At 34.6% G+C, this 16,902-nt stretch overlaps 2 protein-coding genes and 1 long non-coding RNA gene across 3 annotated transcripts; 1 reads left to right on the plus strand and 2 right to left on the minus strand.

Moving 5' to 3' along the window:
• The first annotated feature begins 2,683 nt into the window (after nucleotides 1-2,683).
• LOC144566365 (uncharacterized) lies at nucleotides 2,684-5,017 on the plus strand. The gene has a single exon (XM_078316383.1). The coding sequence runs from the start codon at nucleotides 3,620-3,622 to the stop codon at nucleotides 4,799-4,801; it is 1,182 nt and encodes a 393-aa protein (XP_078172509.1). The 5' UTR covers nucleotides 2,684-3,619; the 3' UTR covers nucleotides 4,802-5,017.
• A 624-nt stretch (nucleotides 5,018-5,641) lies between these two features.
• Nucleotides 5,642-9,301, minus strand: LOC144566262 (TLD-domain containing nucleolar protein). Its single transcript, XM_078316237.1, has 8 exons — nucleotides 8,974-9,301; nucleotides 7,813-8,333; nucleotides 7,305-7,377; nucleotides 7,127-7,207; nucleotides 6,979-7,042; nucleotides 6,807-6,894; nucleotides 6,624-6,708; nucleotides 5,642-6,027 (listed from the first exon to the last, which is right to left on the minus strand). The coding sequence occupies exons 1-8, from the start codon at nucleotides 9,079-9,081 to the stop codon at nucleotides 5,944-5,946; spliced, it is 1,104 nt and encodes a 367-aa protein (XP_078172363.1). The 5' UTR covers nucleotides 9,082-9,301; the 3' UTR covers nucleotides 5,642-5,943.
• Nucleotides 9,302-11,926: 2,625 nt separating this feature from the next.
• On the minus strand, nucleotides 11,927-14,828 carry LOC144566694 (uncharacterized). The gene is made up of 5 exons (XR_013515264.1): nucleotides 14,588-14,828; nucleotides 14,129-14,188; nucleotides 13,317-13,377; nucleotides 12,681-12,822; nucleotides 11,927-12,289 (listed from the first exon to the last, which is right to left on the minus strand). It is a non-coding gene; the product is annotated as an uncharacterized LOC144566694 (long non-coding RNA).
• Nucleotides 14,829-16,902: the final 2,074 nt, after the last annotated feature.

Raw genomic sequence — 16,902 nt, forward strand, 5'->3', positions numbered from 1 at the left:
TCAACAATTTTGTAAAATACTTAATAAATAGTAAAAAAATTCATAAAAATGTAAAATTTGGTCTCCAAGAACATATTAATATGGAGAACAAGATGAACGGTTTGGATCGGTCATTTGAATTTTGAATTTTGAATTTTATATTTATGGTCCAATGCACAAACCCCTCCATGCATTGCAATGCACCATAGCCCATCTCTCTCTCTCTCTCTCTATATATATATATATATATATATAGAGGTTGGCTAAGATCAAAGTGGTAGTTTTTGAGCTTTGGTGCTACCAATTAGTTTTTCAATTTTTAAAGTTCAAAATGTCGATCTGAACCGTTCAAGTTGATCTCTATATTAAAATGTGCTTGGAGACCAAATTTTATATTTTTGTCAATTTTTTTTACTATTTATTAAGCCACTTTGAAAATCGCGGATCCAACGATGGCTTCTGATTTTACTGTTTTGTTAAGCCACCGTTGGATCAACGATTTTCAAAGTGGCTTAATAAATAGTAAAAAAAATTCAAAAAAATATAAAATTTGGTCTCCAAGCATATTTTAATATAGAGATCAACTTGAACGGTTCGGATCGACGTTTTGAACTAAGATCAAAGTGGTAGTTCCTAAGCTTTGGTGTTACCAATTCGTTTTTCAATTTTTAAAGTTCAAAACGTCAATCCGAACCGTTCAAGTTGATCTCTATATTAAAATATGCTTGGAGACCAAATTTTACATTTTTCTGAATTTTTTTACTATTTATTAAGCCACTTTGAAAATCGCTGATCCAACGGTGACTTCTGATTTTACTGTTTTGTTAACCTACCGTCGGATCAGCGATTTTCAAAGTGGCTTCATAAATAATAAAAAAATTGAGAAAAATGTAAAATTTGGTCTCCAAGCACATTTTAATATAGAGATCAACTTGAACGGTTCGGATCGATATTTTGAACTTTAAAAATTGAAAAACTAATTGGTAGCACTAAAACTCAGGAACTACCACTTGCCAACCTCGTATATATATATATATATTGAAAACTTATGGTGACAAGCCGTCAACATCTGAACATTTTTGAGGAAGTTGACGGTGCTTGAGCTTGCGCAGGGTCTTGAGGAAGAGCGTGGCGAGAATACGTTTCTCCTCCAGCGAGTCAAAGATGGTCTTCAAAGGGAAGCTGTGGTTCAGGTCCTTGCGCACGTTGGACGGCAGCCCGTGCAACGTGATTGAGTACTCATAGAGCCGGTTCGGCTGCATAGACATAGGCATGGACGCAAACCAACACGTTAATTGCGTGTCTATGCGTATTGTATTTATGAAGCAAGCAAGCAATCGAAACATAACTGGATGCAATGTGCGAGCTCATGAAGGGGGCAGAGAGAAATATGCAATAATTATTCACTATCATTCCACACGGTCTGAAACGGTGGAATTATTCAAAAAAAAGATTTGCTGATACTGAAAACATGAGGGCATTTGAAGAATTGAAAAGGTTGTATCAAACTCAAACTATGAAAGACTATATGCAAAAGTTTGAAAACATGAAACAAAATCTCAATTTTAATTATCTTACTTACCAAAAAAATATTTCACATAGGATTAATGAAGATATAAAACACTTCATTCTAAAACAATTAATATGTCGGCAAGTCGGATTAAGTATCGGATCTAAACTGTGCGCCTCTATTATTGTTTTTTTTTTTTAGGTTTAAATTGCTAAAAAGAAGAAGGCTTAAAACACTTGCGTTGTGGCTATTCAAATGGGCTTCAATAGGCCTTAACTTCTTCACTCAATATTATTATTTATTTTTATTTCTCTTGTTTTTCGGCTGGGCCATAAATTTTTTTAGGTCAATTAAATTGACTTTTGGATTGACTTTCGGGTAAGAACTTTTTTTTAAAAAAATAGACGACAAAAATTGAACTACAGAAAATAATAAAACATAACAACTTACATTATTACCCCACGAGTGAACATGAAAAAAAATTGACACAACAGAAGTACAAAAATATTTTGGTATTTTGGAAAATACGGTGGGTCCCCAAGAACCATGTGCTTACATGTGAGGAACCTTTAAGATTCGTAAGACAGATCTAAAGCCAATAATCAGATGTCATTTTCTTCACAAGTTGATATATCTAGATCTAATTTAACGTATATGCATTATCTTTATATTGAATAGAGAATTCTGGTTAAGCAAAAATAAGATATGTCTTTGCTTCTTTTGTTATTTTTACATTGTTACTAGGAAATTACATATCAATAATTTTTAGGTCGTTAATTAGCTCCTGGAAGGAGAGAGACAGATATTTTTGTGACTAAAAAAACACAGCAAACAGGCAATAAATCAGCATTGTGCAATCGCTCATGCACCACTGCCGAGATAAAAGTGTGCTAGAGCCTTATGTTATGATCCATTGATAGAAACATTTTCAGATTTTTCCTATTAATTTGTGTTTATGTTGGTTTTACTTCATAACTTTCATTGTATTCCACCTTCATGTTAATTATGCAGATGTTAAATTAATTAGGTGGTTGATCGACATAGATGCCTTTTTTTTTACCATGTTTTTCTGGTATATATCATGAGCCAAAGAACTACCTAAACAAAAATACTTGGTTTCCCTTTTTTTTTCAAATTATTTTGGAATGTGTATGAATTAAAATACCATTGCACATGCTCTCCATAGATCTCCATGACACCTCATGTGATATAGCAGCCATGATACTGTTCTTCTCTTTTCACATCTGCTTCTCTATAGAAATCAGTATAGAAGCTCAGATTGAGAGAGCTCTTTAATTATCCCTTCTTATTCTTCTCCTTTTCACACAGCTTTCTCTTTTACCTTGGAACATTTTGTGCATGGTGATGGAAGTCTGACGTGGTCCTGCTAGAATAAATATATTATTGATTGAAAGTATATATGATTAAAAGGTTCATTATGTGTGACCACATATTGGTTGGTCCTGCTAGATTCCCCTCTTTTCATGCTAAGTTTACTTCCTAACAACTGTACTGGTTCATTAACTGTAATCTTACTTCCAGCTGAGATGCCTAATCAGACACATATCAAGTTGTTTTGTTTCAATAATAGATAGCACTATCTCACTTGGTAACTAATAGAGGTGCGATTGCAATCTAGCGGGTAGCAGGTAGGGTTGGATTTGAAATTTTGAATGATTCCATTGGCCCATTTAGAGCAATTGTTTTTGTCGTTCGGGTCTCAGGTAGACTTTGATTCGCATTCGTAAAGCCTGTTTTTGTAATTCAGGTCTCATCAGTAAAACTGTTTAATTAAAAAATGAAAAAGATAAAACTGACAAATCCAATCTACCATATTTTCTAGAAGATAAAACCTTATGTACAGTTACTGAGAAATTGATGAACTCTGTGTAGCCATAATGTAATGCCCCTGGTGTGAGACCATAGTAAGTGACCCCTCTGTCAACACGGCATTGTAGTTGCCCACCTTTCACACTCAACAATACTATTTATTACTCTCCAATCCTAGGTAGATAAAAATACACACACACATATACATACATATATATAACTAACTCTTCTCCAATTAAGGTACCATCTGCTACTCTGCATCTCCCTCTAATTAAATTGCTATACTCATTTAAGTCAGGCATGGCCTCTCTCTTCTTTGCCACAGCTTGTCTAGTTTACATGCTTTTGATCACTCATATCACACTATCTGTTGCTTCACCATCCCCACTCGCTTCAACAAAATCAAAGATTTTGAACCGGAAGGCACTTATCTTCTCTTCAACTGATGCAGAAGAGAAATCGATCTTGGTTTCAAATAGAAAACTTATTGATCTAGATGAAGAGAAAGATCAAACAAAGCTCGTAAAATCAAAGAAAATCAGCTCTACCACTTCCACCACCAAAATCAAGCTCCATAAGAAGAAGACCATTGATGATACCAATTCATCGAGATCTGTAAATCAAAATTCCAAAAATGCAACCAAAATGCAATTTAATAAACCTGCACTCTCCACCTCCAATGCAATAAAGACCAAGAAAACTGAAAAATTGGAACCCAAATCTAAACCTATCTCAACCATGAACCAACCTAGATGGCATGACGAATCATTTGATGAACAAGACGCCGATCTCTTAACAGAATTTCGTAACCTCCCGGCAAGACTACAGAGAACCCTTCTCCCCGATCTAGAACGCATCTCCACTACTTCCAGAACATATCTCTCTGCCGCTAATGCCGGAGTCATGCAAACTGTCAGTCCATTTTTTGACACCAAATACGCCCCGCAAATAGCCCCACTTGCCTCTGCTCTTCTTATAATTCTCACACTACTTCTTTTCGTCACCATAGTTCGCCGTCTCGGCTCCTGTCTCTTTCTACTCCAGTTTGTTCAGGCCTACCTAGCAATCTACTTTGCAACGCTAGCTCTTATCACCGTGTTAACAGGTCAGGAACCCCTGAATTTCTTCCATGTGGAATCTCCCACTGTTTACACATGGACACAAATGGTGCAGTCCCTCGGTTACATTGCATACCTTCTACTTCAACTGTCAGATCTTGTTGTTGTTTTTGAATCGCCGTCCAATGGAGAAGCGACGAGAGTGCTTGGATTGGTGCAAATGGCACTTGGTTTAGGAGTAGGGTTGCATTATTACACAGCAGTTTTTCACCAGGCTGCGGCAGGAGAGGCGCCACGTGCCACGTGGCAGGTGCACGCAGTGTATGCTCTGTGCTTTGTGGTGATTTCTGTGTGCTCTCGCGTGGATAGGAGGAAGAAGGTGTATGCTGGTACGGAAGGAGATGAGGATTGTAAGAACAGCTGAGAGAGATTAAATTTTGGTTAAAAAAACTTGTTATTCTTTTTTTTCCTTTTGACATGAAAAATATGGTAGGCTAATGTTTTCCCCCATTTTTTGACATGGCTTAAATATGCCACTCAAATAAGTATTTAATAAGAGGTCAAAACAAAAGATATCTAGTCTTCGAAATGTTTTATAACCATGCAATGAAGATGCAATAATGCACAATATTTGTAACTATCAATGGACGCCCTACTAAGTGATTATGTTCGTATGGTGAAATCAGTAAAATTCATAGTTTGTTCTTTCAAAAAAAAAAAAGAAAGATTGGTTATAATTTAACATATCACAACTTAATCAGCAAAGGCAACTCATACAAAAATAATGATCCAACTACAACCTCTCATATTTTTGGGGTGGCAGAAGAACTATGGTGCTATAATTCTGTAGGAATTGGTACCAGAATTTTGCAGACTTCAGAGAAAGGATTTTTCCATCGAGGGATACAGATTGGTACATGTATGCAAATTTTTGTGCTCGTAACAATAATAATACTTATTTTCGCTTGCTCGTTGAAACATTTCACTTTTAAGAATTACAGGTCAGTTATTTTTGTACAGGTCAAAACTTTTTATATTGGCCTTGTTCTCCTTTAAATTGGTACAAGCTACTGGCTACATAATGCTCAAGTCAAGTAGATAGGTTCTCACCGAGCCCCCTTTCGAAATATACTACAAGTACCCATTCTGACAAACCTAATTGAAATTCTCCATCCCCAAATAACACATCTCAAAAGGACAATTAGAATGTTCCTCAGACAATTGATCGAAACTCAGTCCTAATCATCAGTAAAACAAGGGAGAATAATTAATTGCAAAAATAAATTATACATCTAAGCTTATTACAGGCTATACAGTAATGTTATCAAGAGCCAATTCCCAAAACTTGCAATTTCCAGCAACACAAGCAAGACGCCAGTGGATAAAAGAAACAATATTTACAATGGAGTTACTTATTAATTGCCTAAACTGGTTTATGCTTATGCTCTCTATCTCACTTTCTCTCCTTCAGGGGTTTCAGCTTATATAACCATAGAAAGCACTCCTTTATATACAACAAGATAATGTCAACAACCAACAACACCTACTATTACTACACTTCTGAGCTCACCATCTGCAAATGCCAGGCTTCTCAGTACGAGAAAGGTTGACCATCTCATCATATTGTGATGCATAAACAAAACCCCACAACTGCATTTCAAAGAAACACCACATTAGTGAATTCACTTGCATCCCATATATCTAGCACCAAAATACCATTTCTTTTAGTTAGCTTATTAGTCTCTTTGAGGAGGGTTCAAGTGCCTCCATATTTTAATAACAATTTTTTTAAAATTTATATGTCAAAATAAAACCGTTATACGTTATCAATATTATTTTCTCTACATACACATAAAAAAATATCACTTTTCGTTTTTGGTTTTATATAAATCAATAAGTTGAAAACTCAATATCCAGAATTTATCCACATTGGTGTATTTTTGCAAGCTCTTAATACTAATCCAAACAAAATCAACTTGTAATCTTTTATGCGTGCATAGAGAAAATGACATAGATCATATCTAACAGTTTTTATTTTGCTATGTAAGTTTTACATTTTATATTTTATTATAGTTCTAAAAATGGAGGCATTATGGAGGCACAAAAATGGAGGCATTTGAACTCTCTTAGTCTTATTGGGTATTAGAATACGACAATTACTGGGTTACCCTTCAGATCTTGTTTTACATAAAAACTTGTTATAGTCAAATGTTCAAAACAGCTAATTCAAGTTGTTCAATCCATACCTCGACTTCTTTTACTTCAAAATCTTCAGAATGTGCGAGACACGGGTTATTGAAGGTGTCTGACGTAGAGCTTGAACCAGTTAATCTGTAGAAACAATTCAATAATCGATTATAAGACGTGTTTATCTCCAAACAATGCGCACAATGAAACAGGGGAAGTAGAAACAAGTAATCTAAACTCACAGGTCTCCATCAAGATAGAGTGCAAAGTGGCTGCCTCCACCCAAAGCCAAGGAATCAGTAGCGCAGAGAGTGAAATAATGATTTGCACCTGAGAGAACAGAAGCAATATATCTGAATACTCGCTATAACAAATATAAGCAATCAAATGCAATTATTTAAAATTTCAAGTCACCTGTTGGTCGATATATGACAGGATAACTAGCCAGATCGGTAAAAACAAAGTTGTTGTTGGTCCCCTAGTAAAAATAAATAAATAAAATAAGTCAAGAATCTACTACTGTCAAAATCATTCACAGTTGATCTGTATAACAACACACAACCTGATACTTCTTCTTGTTAGTAGGCTGCAACGGTGTTTCAACTAAACCGCCAAAAACTGCACCTTTCTTATCGCCAACAATCTATTATTATTTTTTTTAAAAGAAGCAACAAAAGCCATTATAATCACATTTTTTCAAAAGATAAAAGAAAAGAGCATAATAGAAAACAGATGAGCACCAGAAGGGAATATCCAGGACAGATTGCACTCCTCCTATACAATGTTGAGAGCGAGATGCCATGCCTCCAAGTACTACAAACAGTAAATTAACTTTTGGAAATAAGAAAAATCATGAAAGGTTTTGTAAAATCCAAAATGTCCTCGTTTTTAAAAGTAACAGTATTTTACAATCACATCTAGCATCCAACAATTTTAACTTCTACATTTTGTATCTGACTGTAAGGTCCTTTTGTTATCAATACACAAATCAAATCAATGTCAAGCAAATGGAATAAATTTGTAATAATGAATGTACATGACTTTTTTTTATCAATGTATTTAGTTGAGCTAATATAGAAGAAGGTCAGGGGCAATTTAGTCATTTTTTTTACTTGACTTCACCCTATTTTTAATGGTTAGATACAACAAACAGCAGGTAGTGATTGCAAAATGAGAATCTTTGGGTGTCAAATAGTAGACCTAAAGCAGAGCACATATTGCTGGTGTTTACACAATTATAGGACTAACCTATACAAAAGCATCCAGTGCCTCCCTTGAACAAGTACTGGAAGGGAAGAATAGAGTGCTGTTCTCATATCCTCTGACATGAGCATTGACGGTTCAGACATTAGTGGATCATCCCTCTGTTGCGGTGCAGATTCAACCGGCCTTGGCACGGTAACATGTGCAGTTTCAGGTTTTGGATCCTGTGCAACTGTTTCAGCGTGGTCAACCAAGTTGCCATCTGATTTTAACTCAGGATTTGGTCTTAATCCGCTGATTCTGGCCGCCTTGTTGATGATTTTGCCAATAGATTGCTTGCCTCGGGAAATGATGCTCTTTTTTGACTTGGGTAACTTGGGTTCTGATGTGGATGCCTGATTAGGGTTTTCGGATGATTCTGAGCTCAAATCTTTTTCCATGTGATCAGAGTGAGAATCTGGTGAAAGAAGAGAGATGAGAAATGCTGTAAAAGATGATGTGTCGGGGCCATCTGGTGTCACTGGACTCTCCTCTTGTTCAGATTCTGAGTTCTCATCATCTTCATCCTATGAGAAATATAAATGAAGATTTTACCAATCAAGTACACTGTAAAATAATTGGAGATGTTATTTTTGAAGGAGCATATGGGATTTGATTAGCAAGTTGATTAGGGAATTTGGTTAGTAATAGAGTAGCACTATGTCCAAATGCTATTTCAAAGAAATTATGCTTGACCTTAGAAAATATAAAGTACTACTCTTGAAAATTCAGACCTGGGTCTAACCGAATTTTCAAAGAGATTGTGCTTGACCAGAAAAATCTGACTTAGATTCTAACCGAATTTTCACAGAGATTCTTAATTGGTGAGAAAGAGAAAAATCAAGAGAAGAAATTCAAATCACAAACTAAATTGAACTTATCAGGTCATCAGGAGCTTATACAGTCCAATTGCTGAATTACACAAGCAGCCAGCGACATGCATAAACCAAAATCCCCTTTGAATTGAGCCATAATTAAAGCATTACAGTTATGAACGACTTCCAAAACGAAAATTAGAAAACTTCACTCTTGTCACAATCGATCGGAGTTTCTCCAAATGGAAAGAGCTACGAATGAATCTCTCCAACGCTTTGATCAACAAAAGTAACATAAGGCAATTAAATAGATACGATTAAAAAACTAAAAAGAAAAATAAAAGGGCTTAACTGGAGGAGGTTTAGAATGCTCATCGTCAGACAAGGGATTTAGTATAACGGTGGTGATATCGGAGACCAAGTGCGCAGCTTTGCTGCCAATAGAAGGCAGATACCCCATTTCCAGCTAATATACTCCTCCTTTCTTCACTTGACCACCTAATTGGCTAATTTTAGCAAAAGAGGAAAATGCTGATTTCTCGCGCTTATTCCCTCTGCACTTCTCTTTAGTCTTTACCTCCCGGCCGCTTGATCGGAATTCGATCTCGATAACCCTTCTCTCTACAACTGGCGAAGATTTACGAGTCCGAATCCCCTCAGGTACCGGACTTAACCGGCTCAAAAAGTAATACGGTGCATATTTAGATATAAGGAGATCCGTTTTGAGAATCGTGCCAGATAAAAACTAACGAGTCAGATCTCACTTTACTCGGTCAGGTATTGAACTGGATCTGAAGTCCAGATTGAAGAGATCTTCCGCAAAAATAACTCATCCTTCAGTCTTCGATATTCTCGGGGTTCATGTACAATCAACTCAGGAGATCAGACGGTTAGGAAATCTTAGTACAGCACGCGTGTGCCCCTAAGCGGATAAGATGCAGGCAGAATTATTGGGGGATATTTTGTTCTTTTTCGACCGGACAGAAAAAACGGAGACGACAAGTGTATATAATTTTTTTTTTTTTGAGGAAAGTGTGTGTATAATACCAGTATCAGTATAATTAATATTCGCGAAGGGCCTTGAATTTTTGAAGCATTTGGATCTGGAACCGAAAAGGTCAGGTGCTAATGTGATATTCATACTTGTCATGGTTTTCGACCCATATAGTTCTAAAAATTCACACCGTGCTCACTGACCGGACACCTTCATCTTTGGGCCTATTTCTAAACCTTCTATTTTTTGAGGAAATTTTTTCTAAACCTTTCCGTCTTTCACCCCTCCAAAATGTTCAATCCTTCCAACACGAGCAATTCCGCCTGTACCTAAGCTATCTACTTCATCGAAGGAGACCCGACAATTGTTAAGATCCCGATAAAAGTTAAGAATCGACCATTTTCAGTGTCCCACTTGACAGTTGGCACTACACCACTTGATATTATTTCAAGGAGAGGCCATCTTACAATTCAACAGGGAATAAATCTGTAATTATTTCAAGGAGAGGCCATTTTATACTTAAACAGGAAATAAATCTGCAATTACAGAGATCCTATAATTCCAAATAATCACGGGACCTGCAATTCAAAATTTATCCATTAATTTCTCTTCATGCACAAATCTCAAAAACATAATAGCTTTTATGCATGAATCTCAAAATAGATCAGTGGTGGTGGATTTGGAATTGCAATTCTGTGATTCTTTGGAATCACAGATTTATTTCCACCTAAACAACTCCATAGCTCTGCAGTGGATGAGAATAACATTCTGTGCATTGTATCATAAAATTATAAATAATTATAATTATTGATCTTATTATCTTTTAAGAGAATATAACGTATTAATTAGATAAGATTATGTAATATAATGTATGAATCAATTTCATCGTATATATAAATAATATATTTCTTCAAATACAGCTTCTGCATATTATCATAAGATATATATAATTACGATTATTGATCCTATTATTTTTAAAATATAAATTATCAATTAGATAAAACTAGGTGCTTCATGTTGCGGCTACACCGCAACCGTCATGAAGCTGTTGTTCGTCGATGTTACTGTAATGTTGCTTGTGTTGTATAGTAGTAGTGGCGGAATTTGAATCTATAAATTATCGAACGGAAATTCCGAACGAAAATTGTGCGTAATTTTATACAGTAATCATGGAAGAAAATGACTAAATTGTGCGTAATTTTCATCCGATTCATTGGAGAAATTTCTTCACAAATTGCAAATAAAGTGGAATAGTATGAGTAATTGTAAATATGTGAATAAAGTATGGAATCCTCCGATTCATTGGAGAAATTTCTTTACAAAATGCAAATAAAGTGGAATAGTATGAGTAATTGTAATTATGTGAATAAAGTATGGAATTATTTTGTAAGCAAATCTGACTTCAGCTGCATCTTGTAATTTTGTCTTCTTTGAATCTAATGCATAAGTTCAAATTCGAGAGAGTAGAGATCTATAATTGAGCAGATGGTACACCGAGCCACATATAATTTATCCATTTCAGAGAATTTGAATAAGAAAACAGTAATTTTTACTCTGAAGATAATAGACCAGCATTGCTCTGGAAATATACAACTGACAATTGGAGGGAAGTAAATATATCAGTGCAGCTAACATTTTAATTGATTCAATTTCTTAATTTTTCATTATCACAAATTGAGACATTCGAGGAAACAAAAGTTAACAAATGATAGTTTTCGCTTGCATGGATTGAAGAATATAAGTTGTATTTAAACATTGGATATCTATTTAATCTTTCTCTTGTTAAGAATAGATGTTTTAACTACACAGGAAAATAAAAAAGACAATTTCAGTTAGATGTGCTAAGTTGGAACTAATTTCTGACGAATCGTTTTGGGTGCCAGTATTGTAGTGTATACAAAATATATATGAGTTAGAAGGTAAAGTACAATGAAATTACCTAGTTAAGTCAAAGTTTGCAACTATTGTACCTGAAGGGCAAATATGATCATTTCTGAAAATTATAACCTGCAAAAAATACTTGATATGTTTCAAGTCAAACTGGTTGTTTCTCATTCATGCAGATGAGTGGTGCACATATGTGTTGACTTCTTTTATTGGGCCTAGGAGGAAAACTGAATGTGTTGACATGCTAATGGTTTTGTTGTTTTTTTTGTTGTTGTGAGCATTAGTTGAAGATGATTGATGGTGTTAACCATGTATATCCAAATTAATAGTGTAAGTGGATATACTTTTTTCAGTTTCTGTTGCGACCACATTTTTCACTTATGTACATTTCATTATTCGTGTAATCTCTGATGGTAACATTTGAACTGTGCATCATATTGAATTGAACCTCCTGTAGCAAGTATTTGATAAACTGAGTTCATATATACACTTAATTACTATCTAAGATGATAGTTGGCCTACTTATTTCTCTATATTTGTAACAGAAATTTAATCTACACCTGGTGTTGACAAAGGAACATTAGGTTTAGGCCAAACATTTACGAGTATGAAAGATACAGTCTTCTTCTTGAATATCACCAATTCGTCTCTTTACTTGCTCCTCTCCTGCTAGCTACTTTCATTTCTACTCACCAGACTTCATTTTTTAGATCACTTTTCTTATAATGAAAGTATTCACACCATGTCTCCTTCATAGAATCTTACAAGCTTGCAGTGTGGGGTTGCCCTAATTCAATTTCCAAAGCTAGAAGTTTTAGAGAGGAAAGAATTCCAAATATATTTTATTATATTATTTAATTAGTGTCAGATCAAAGTTAGAATCATATTCCACCAACCTGGATTTTGGCATTTTATACAGAAAAAGTCTTTACCCAATGTCACCTGGTATGTACTGATCAATTGTGGTACTGTCATGTGTCATTTTAATGTTTGAAGCATTAGAGAAGAGAAATACAAAGGATGAGATTGGAAGTTGAGTTCAAATGCCCAATAATATTGTCTAGCAGCAGCAGCTGTTGAGTCCCTATTTGAGTTGTGCTTTAGTGGGAATATCATACATGCATATTCTAGGTTTTGAGCTAAGTTAGTTGATGGAAAAACCTGCTTCGTGTCACTACCTCTGTGTTTGAAATTTATCGACTGAAATTCTCGCATGTTGCTCACTCGCAGACTCCACGATGGATGACTTTCCTTACACGGGCAACTCAGGTTCTTATATGCAGAAAGAAAGACTACACCACCACTTCTGGAAAGCCAGACCTTACCACATAGGAGAGAAAGGGGCTATGTAAAATAGTTTGCATTTGGATAAATTTTGGTAAAAAAATCTTGCAAAATAATTTGGATATAGTTGATTAATTTTATTTATGTAGCATTTAGGAACAGAGGCAACTTTTTTCTTAAAATGGGTCAATTACGCATTACTGAAATTAGATATATAGCAATTGAGTTATCTATTATATATTTTAATAATATAAGAGTTGACTATGAAAACTTCAACATGATACTTATAAAGGTGTGCATTCGCCCAATTGACTAGTGATAGCCAACATTAATATGGAGGAAAAATAATACAGTAAAATTAATTGAAAGTATTTTTTGTTTGCCCTAGGTAAATATTTCAAGCATTTTTTGTTCGCCCCGGGTACCATATGACTGTAGCCTTCCATTGTTACTTTTGGGTGATGTACTAAAATAATTACTGTAAGAATGAAATAGTAAGAACAATCAAATACAATGGAGCAAAATTTCACCTTGCTTGGAGGTTTTCTCTTTGATTATTAGATGATGTATCTTGCGATGTCCATCATGTATCTTGCATTAATGTAGACAAAAAATGTACAAAAAAATGAATAGCGCTGAGGGCCTCAATTGTAATTATACAAAGATAAGAGTCTCAACTGTATTTATTCATTTGCTCTTTTGATTTATTCATTTGTTTGTTTGTTTATTGTAAAGCTATTTTTGGATGAACTGATTCTCTGTTAGGGCTTTTATAGTGTTAAATAAGTACAGAAGGGGCGGACTAAGTGGTTTCCTACTTTCCTCCTAAATTTGTTGTTTCTGGTCCACTCTTCTATATACTTGCAAAATTTGAGAATTAATTAGGAGGATCTGAGTTAAATTCATGCAGAACTAAGACATCTAGCATTAGTCAACTGACGCAGGGTAAAAAACTTGAAGCTCCTTGCACGATTTACAGGAAATTGAGGATAATTTTTTTTTTAAAGATTGGTAGCAGCTACTAATATTGAATTGAATAAATGTAGTAAACACATTTATTCGATTGAGGACAAATCAGGTGCACCAAAACCCCAAAGCCAAAATTCATGTACATTCTTATTGGATTCCAACGTAGAAGATAATTTCCATTTTCTATTTCCAATATGCTCAGATGTAAATTCTGATAAATAGACACAATCTAGAGCAGTGAAAATTCTACTTAACATTCTCTTTTCTAGTAAGTATGCTCAGATCAATCAAGCAACATTGGCAAGCAGTGAGAAGCCTAAATAATAGACCATTAGGAACAAATCGTAAGGCATAAGGAATTAAATCAGCAAACCTGAAGTTAAATAGGAGGGGCAACTGTGCAATCAACCTTGTGCTCTTCTTTTGTAGGTGACTGAGCCAAGTGGTAAGATAGATGGTTAGTAGTAAATTTTTTTTCCCCAAGCAGCAAATTGATCGTGGAATGTTGAATACGGATCATCATATTTTTTTTTCTAGCTAATTGTTACAGTAACTATTATTATTCTACTTTTAAAATATGAACTCTAGGTACATAAAATTGAAAGGCATCACTATGACACTATGACTTAGGGCACAAACTGAGATATTTATAGAAACTGCTCGCCAGTCATTGATAAAGATCAAATGTCATCCCTGATCCAATTAACTCTAGTAAAGAATCAATTAAGTTACCTAATGGCAATGTCGAAGGTGGAGGAGCAACGAAGTGCAAATTGATTGTGAAAAAATTAGCTGGAAGGTTGAAGTTGGTGATGAGAATGATGAAAAATACCTAGAGACACAGAAAAGATGGAGGCTCTGAGTGCGGGGAACCAACACGTTGTGGAGAAACTCACAATGTGGCACGCGCGAGGCAGCAGCAGATGACAGCTAGGATCTGATGCGAACTGGAGAGAGGCCGAGGGAGTGATTTGGGGCTTTTTTTTGTGGGGCGGCTATGGCGCGCGCATTACTGAAGAGAGTAAGTAGCAAATATATGACAGAAGTAAAAGGAATAGGCATGGCAGTGAAGAAGAAGGTAGGTGGTACCCAAATAGAAGGGGCACGTGGCGTCGAGCTGAGAGCCACACAACAAAGAGATGAGGGAGAGAGCGAAGGTCAGAAATCGACGGCGTGATGGATCTTGAGATAAGAGGAAAATTGGGAAACTTTTGTTGGTGATGTCATGTGACATCAGCGAGGTAAATGCAAACGCAGGATGAGAATCAGAAGGCAGGAAATGGAGGTGTCACTGTTCATAGCTACAGTACACACCCCATTCTCCTTTTATGAGTTATAATTATATAACAAAATGTAAGAATCAATCTCATCATAAATTACTTCAAACATATCATGTGCATAATATAATATGAGGGCTCAAATGTCCCATTGCTCGTGCTTCAATTGTACCTCAAAATTTTATCTTTAATTTCAAAGTTCAAACAGACGATCCAAACGGCTTAACATGATATCCACATTAAAATATGATTAGAGACCAAATTTGATATTTTTTGGAACTTTTTAAATATTTTTTAAGATAGGTACAAAATCATTGTTTTTAGATGGTCTACAATTTTCTAAAAAAATAGTGATTTTGTTCCTATTTTTAAAAATAGTATTTTTTTTTTTTGAAATATATAGAATTTGGTGTCTATTCATATTTTAATATAGATATCATGTTGAGTGTTTCAGATTATCTATTTAAATTTTAAAATTGAAGATAAAGATATTGGAGTACGATTGGAGCATGAAGCAATGGGCATTTGAGCTCTCCTTATATAGTATAAGAGGAGGGATCGGATGACACCGTTTTTTGGTGACATCGGATGACACCGTTTTTTGGTGACATCGGATGACACCGTTTTTTGGTGACATCGGATGACACCGTTTTTTGGTGACATCAGATGACACTATTTTTTGGTGACATCGGATGACACCGTCCATTTTCAAAGTCCAAACAGTCGATCTAAACCGTTCAACTTGATGGATATGTTAAAATGTGCTTGCAGATCAAATTTTACATTTTTCTGAATTTTTTTTGGGTTTATTCAGATGGGTACAAAAATTCAATGGTCCAAATATAGCGATTTTGTTAAATACTTAATAAATAGTAAAAAATTAAAAAAATGTAAAATTTGATCTGCAAGTAGATTTTAATATATCCATCATATTGAATGGTTTGGATCGACTATTTGGACTTTGAAACTTCGAAAATGGACATTGTCATCTGATGTCACCAAAAAACGGTGTCATCCGATCCCTCCTCATAGTATAAATATAATATAAATAATTATAATAATTAATATAACATAGATAATTATAATAATTGATCCTATTTTATTCAAGAGTATAAATTATTAGTTAGATTAAACTATATTATATAATGTATGAATCAATCTCATCATAAATTAATATTTAATAAAAAATAAAAAATATTGTATATACGTCAATCTCATCACAACAATACGTACAAAATTTAAGATATATGATTTTGTATTTATCAATTACTTTGTACAATAACATGTACAAAATAATTCTTCCACGCTCTTATTATCAATTTTTTTTATTATATTTTTAAAGCATAAGACATTTAATAAAATTAATCAAAAAAAAAAAATTACACCAACCCTTGTTTAAACAAAGCTAAGAGCATAATTTTTTTTTGAGAAATTTAGTTATAACCCCATCAAAACTTGTATTTTTTTATATTTCCCCATCACAATTCAAAATTTAGTTATATCCCATCAAAACTCTACTTTTTTATTTATATCCCCATTTCATCATTTAACTATTTAAAATTTAAAATTAATATTATTAAAAAACTTGAAAAGACGATTTTGCCCCTAAATAATCAGGTGCTAACCATTCCTTTTCTTTTTTCCTGCCTCTCTACCCTTCCGTTTCTTTTCCATTTCTCTTCACATTGATCCTTCCGTTTCTTTTTCCTGCCTCTCTGCCCTTCGTCAAGTATCGTGCTTCTTTCTTTGGAGTCTGCTATTTACAATTTGAATATCGAAAAGACAGTGGGTCATATGGTAACATTCCTTCCATGCCTCTGACTAGGGGTGGCAACGAACCGAACCGAACTTACCTTAGGTTTGAGTTTGG

Source organism: Carex rostrata, chromosome 15, assembly GCF_964058835.1.
Source record: "Carex rostrata chromosome 15, lpCarRost1.2, whole genome shotgun sequence".
Taxonomy (NCBI): domain Eukaryota; kingdom Viridiplantae; phylum Streptophyta; class Magnoliopsida; order Poales; family Cyperaceae; genus Carex; species Carex rostrata.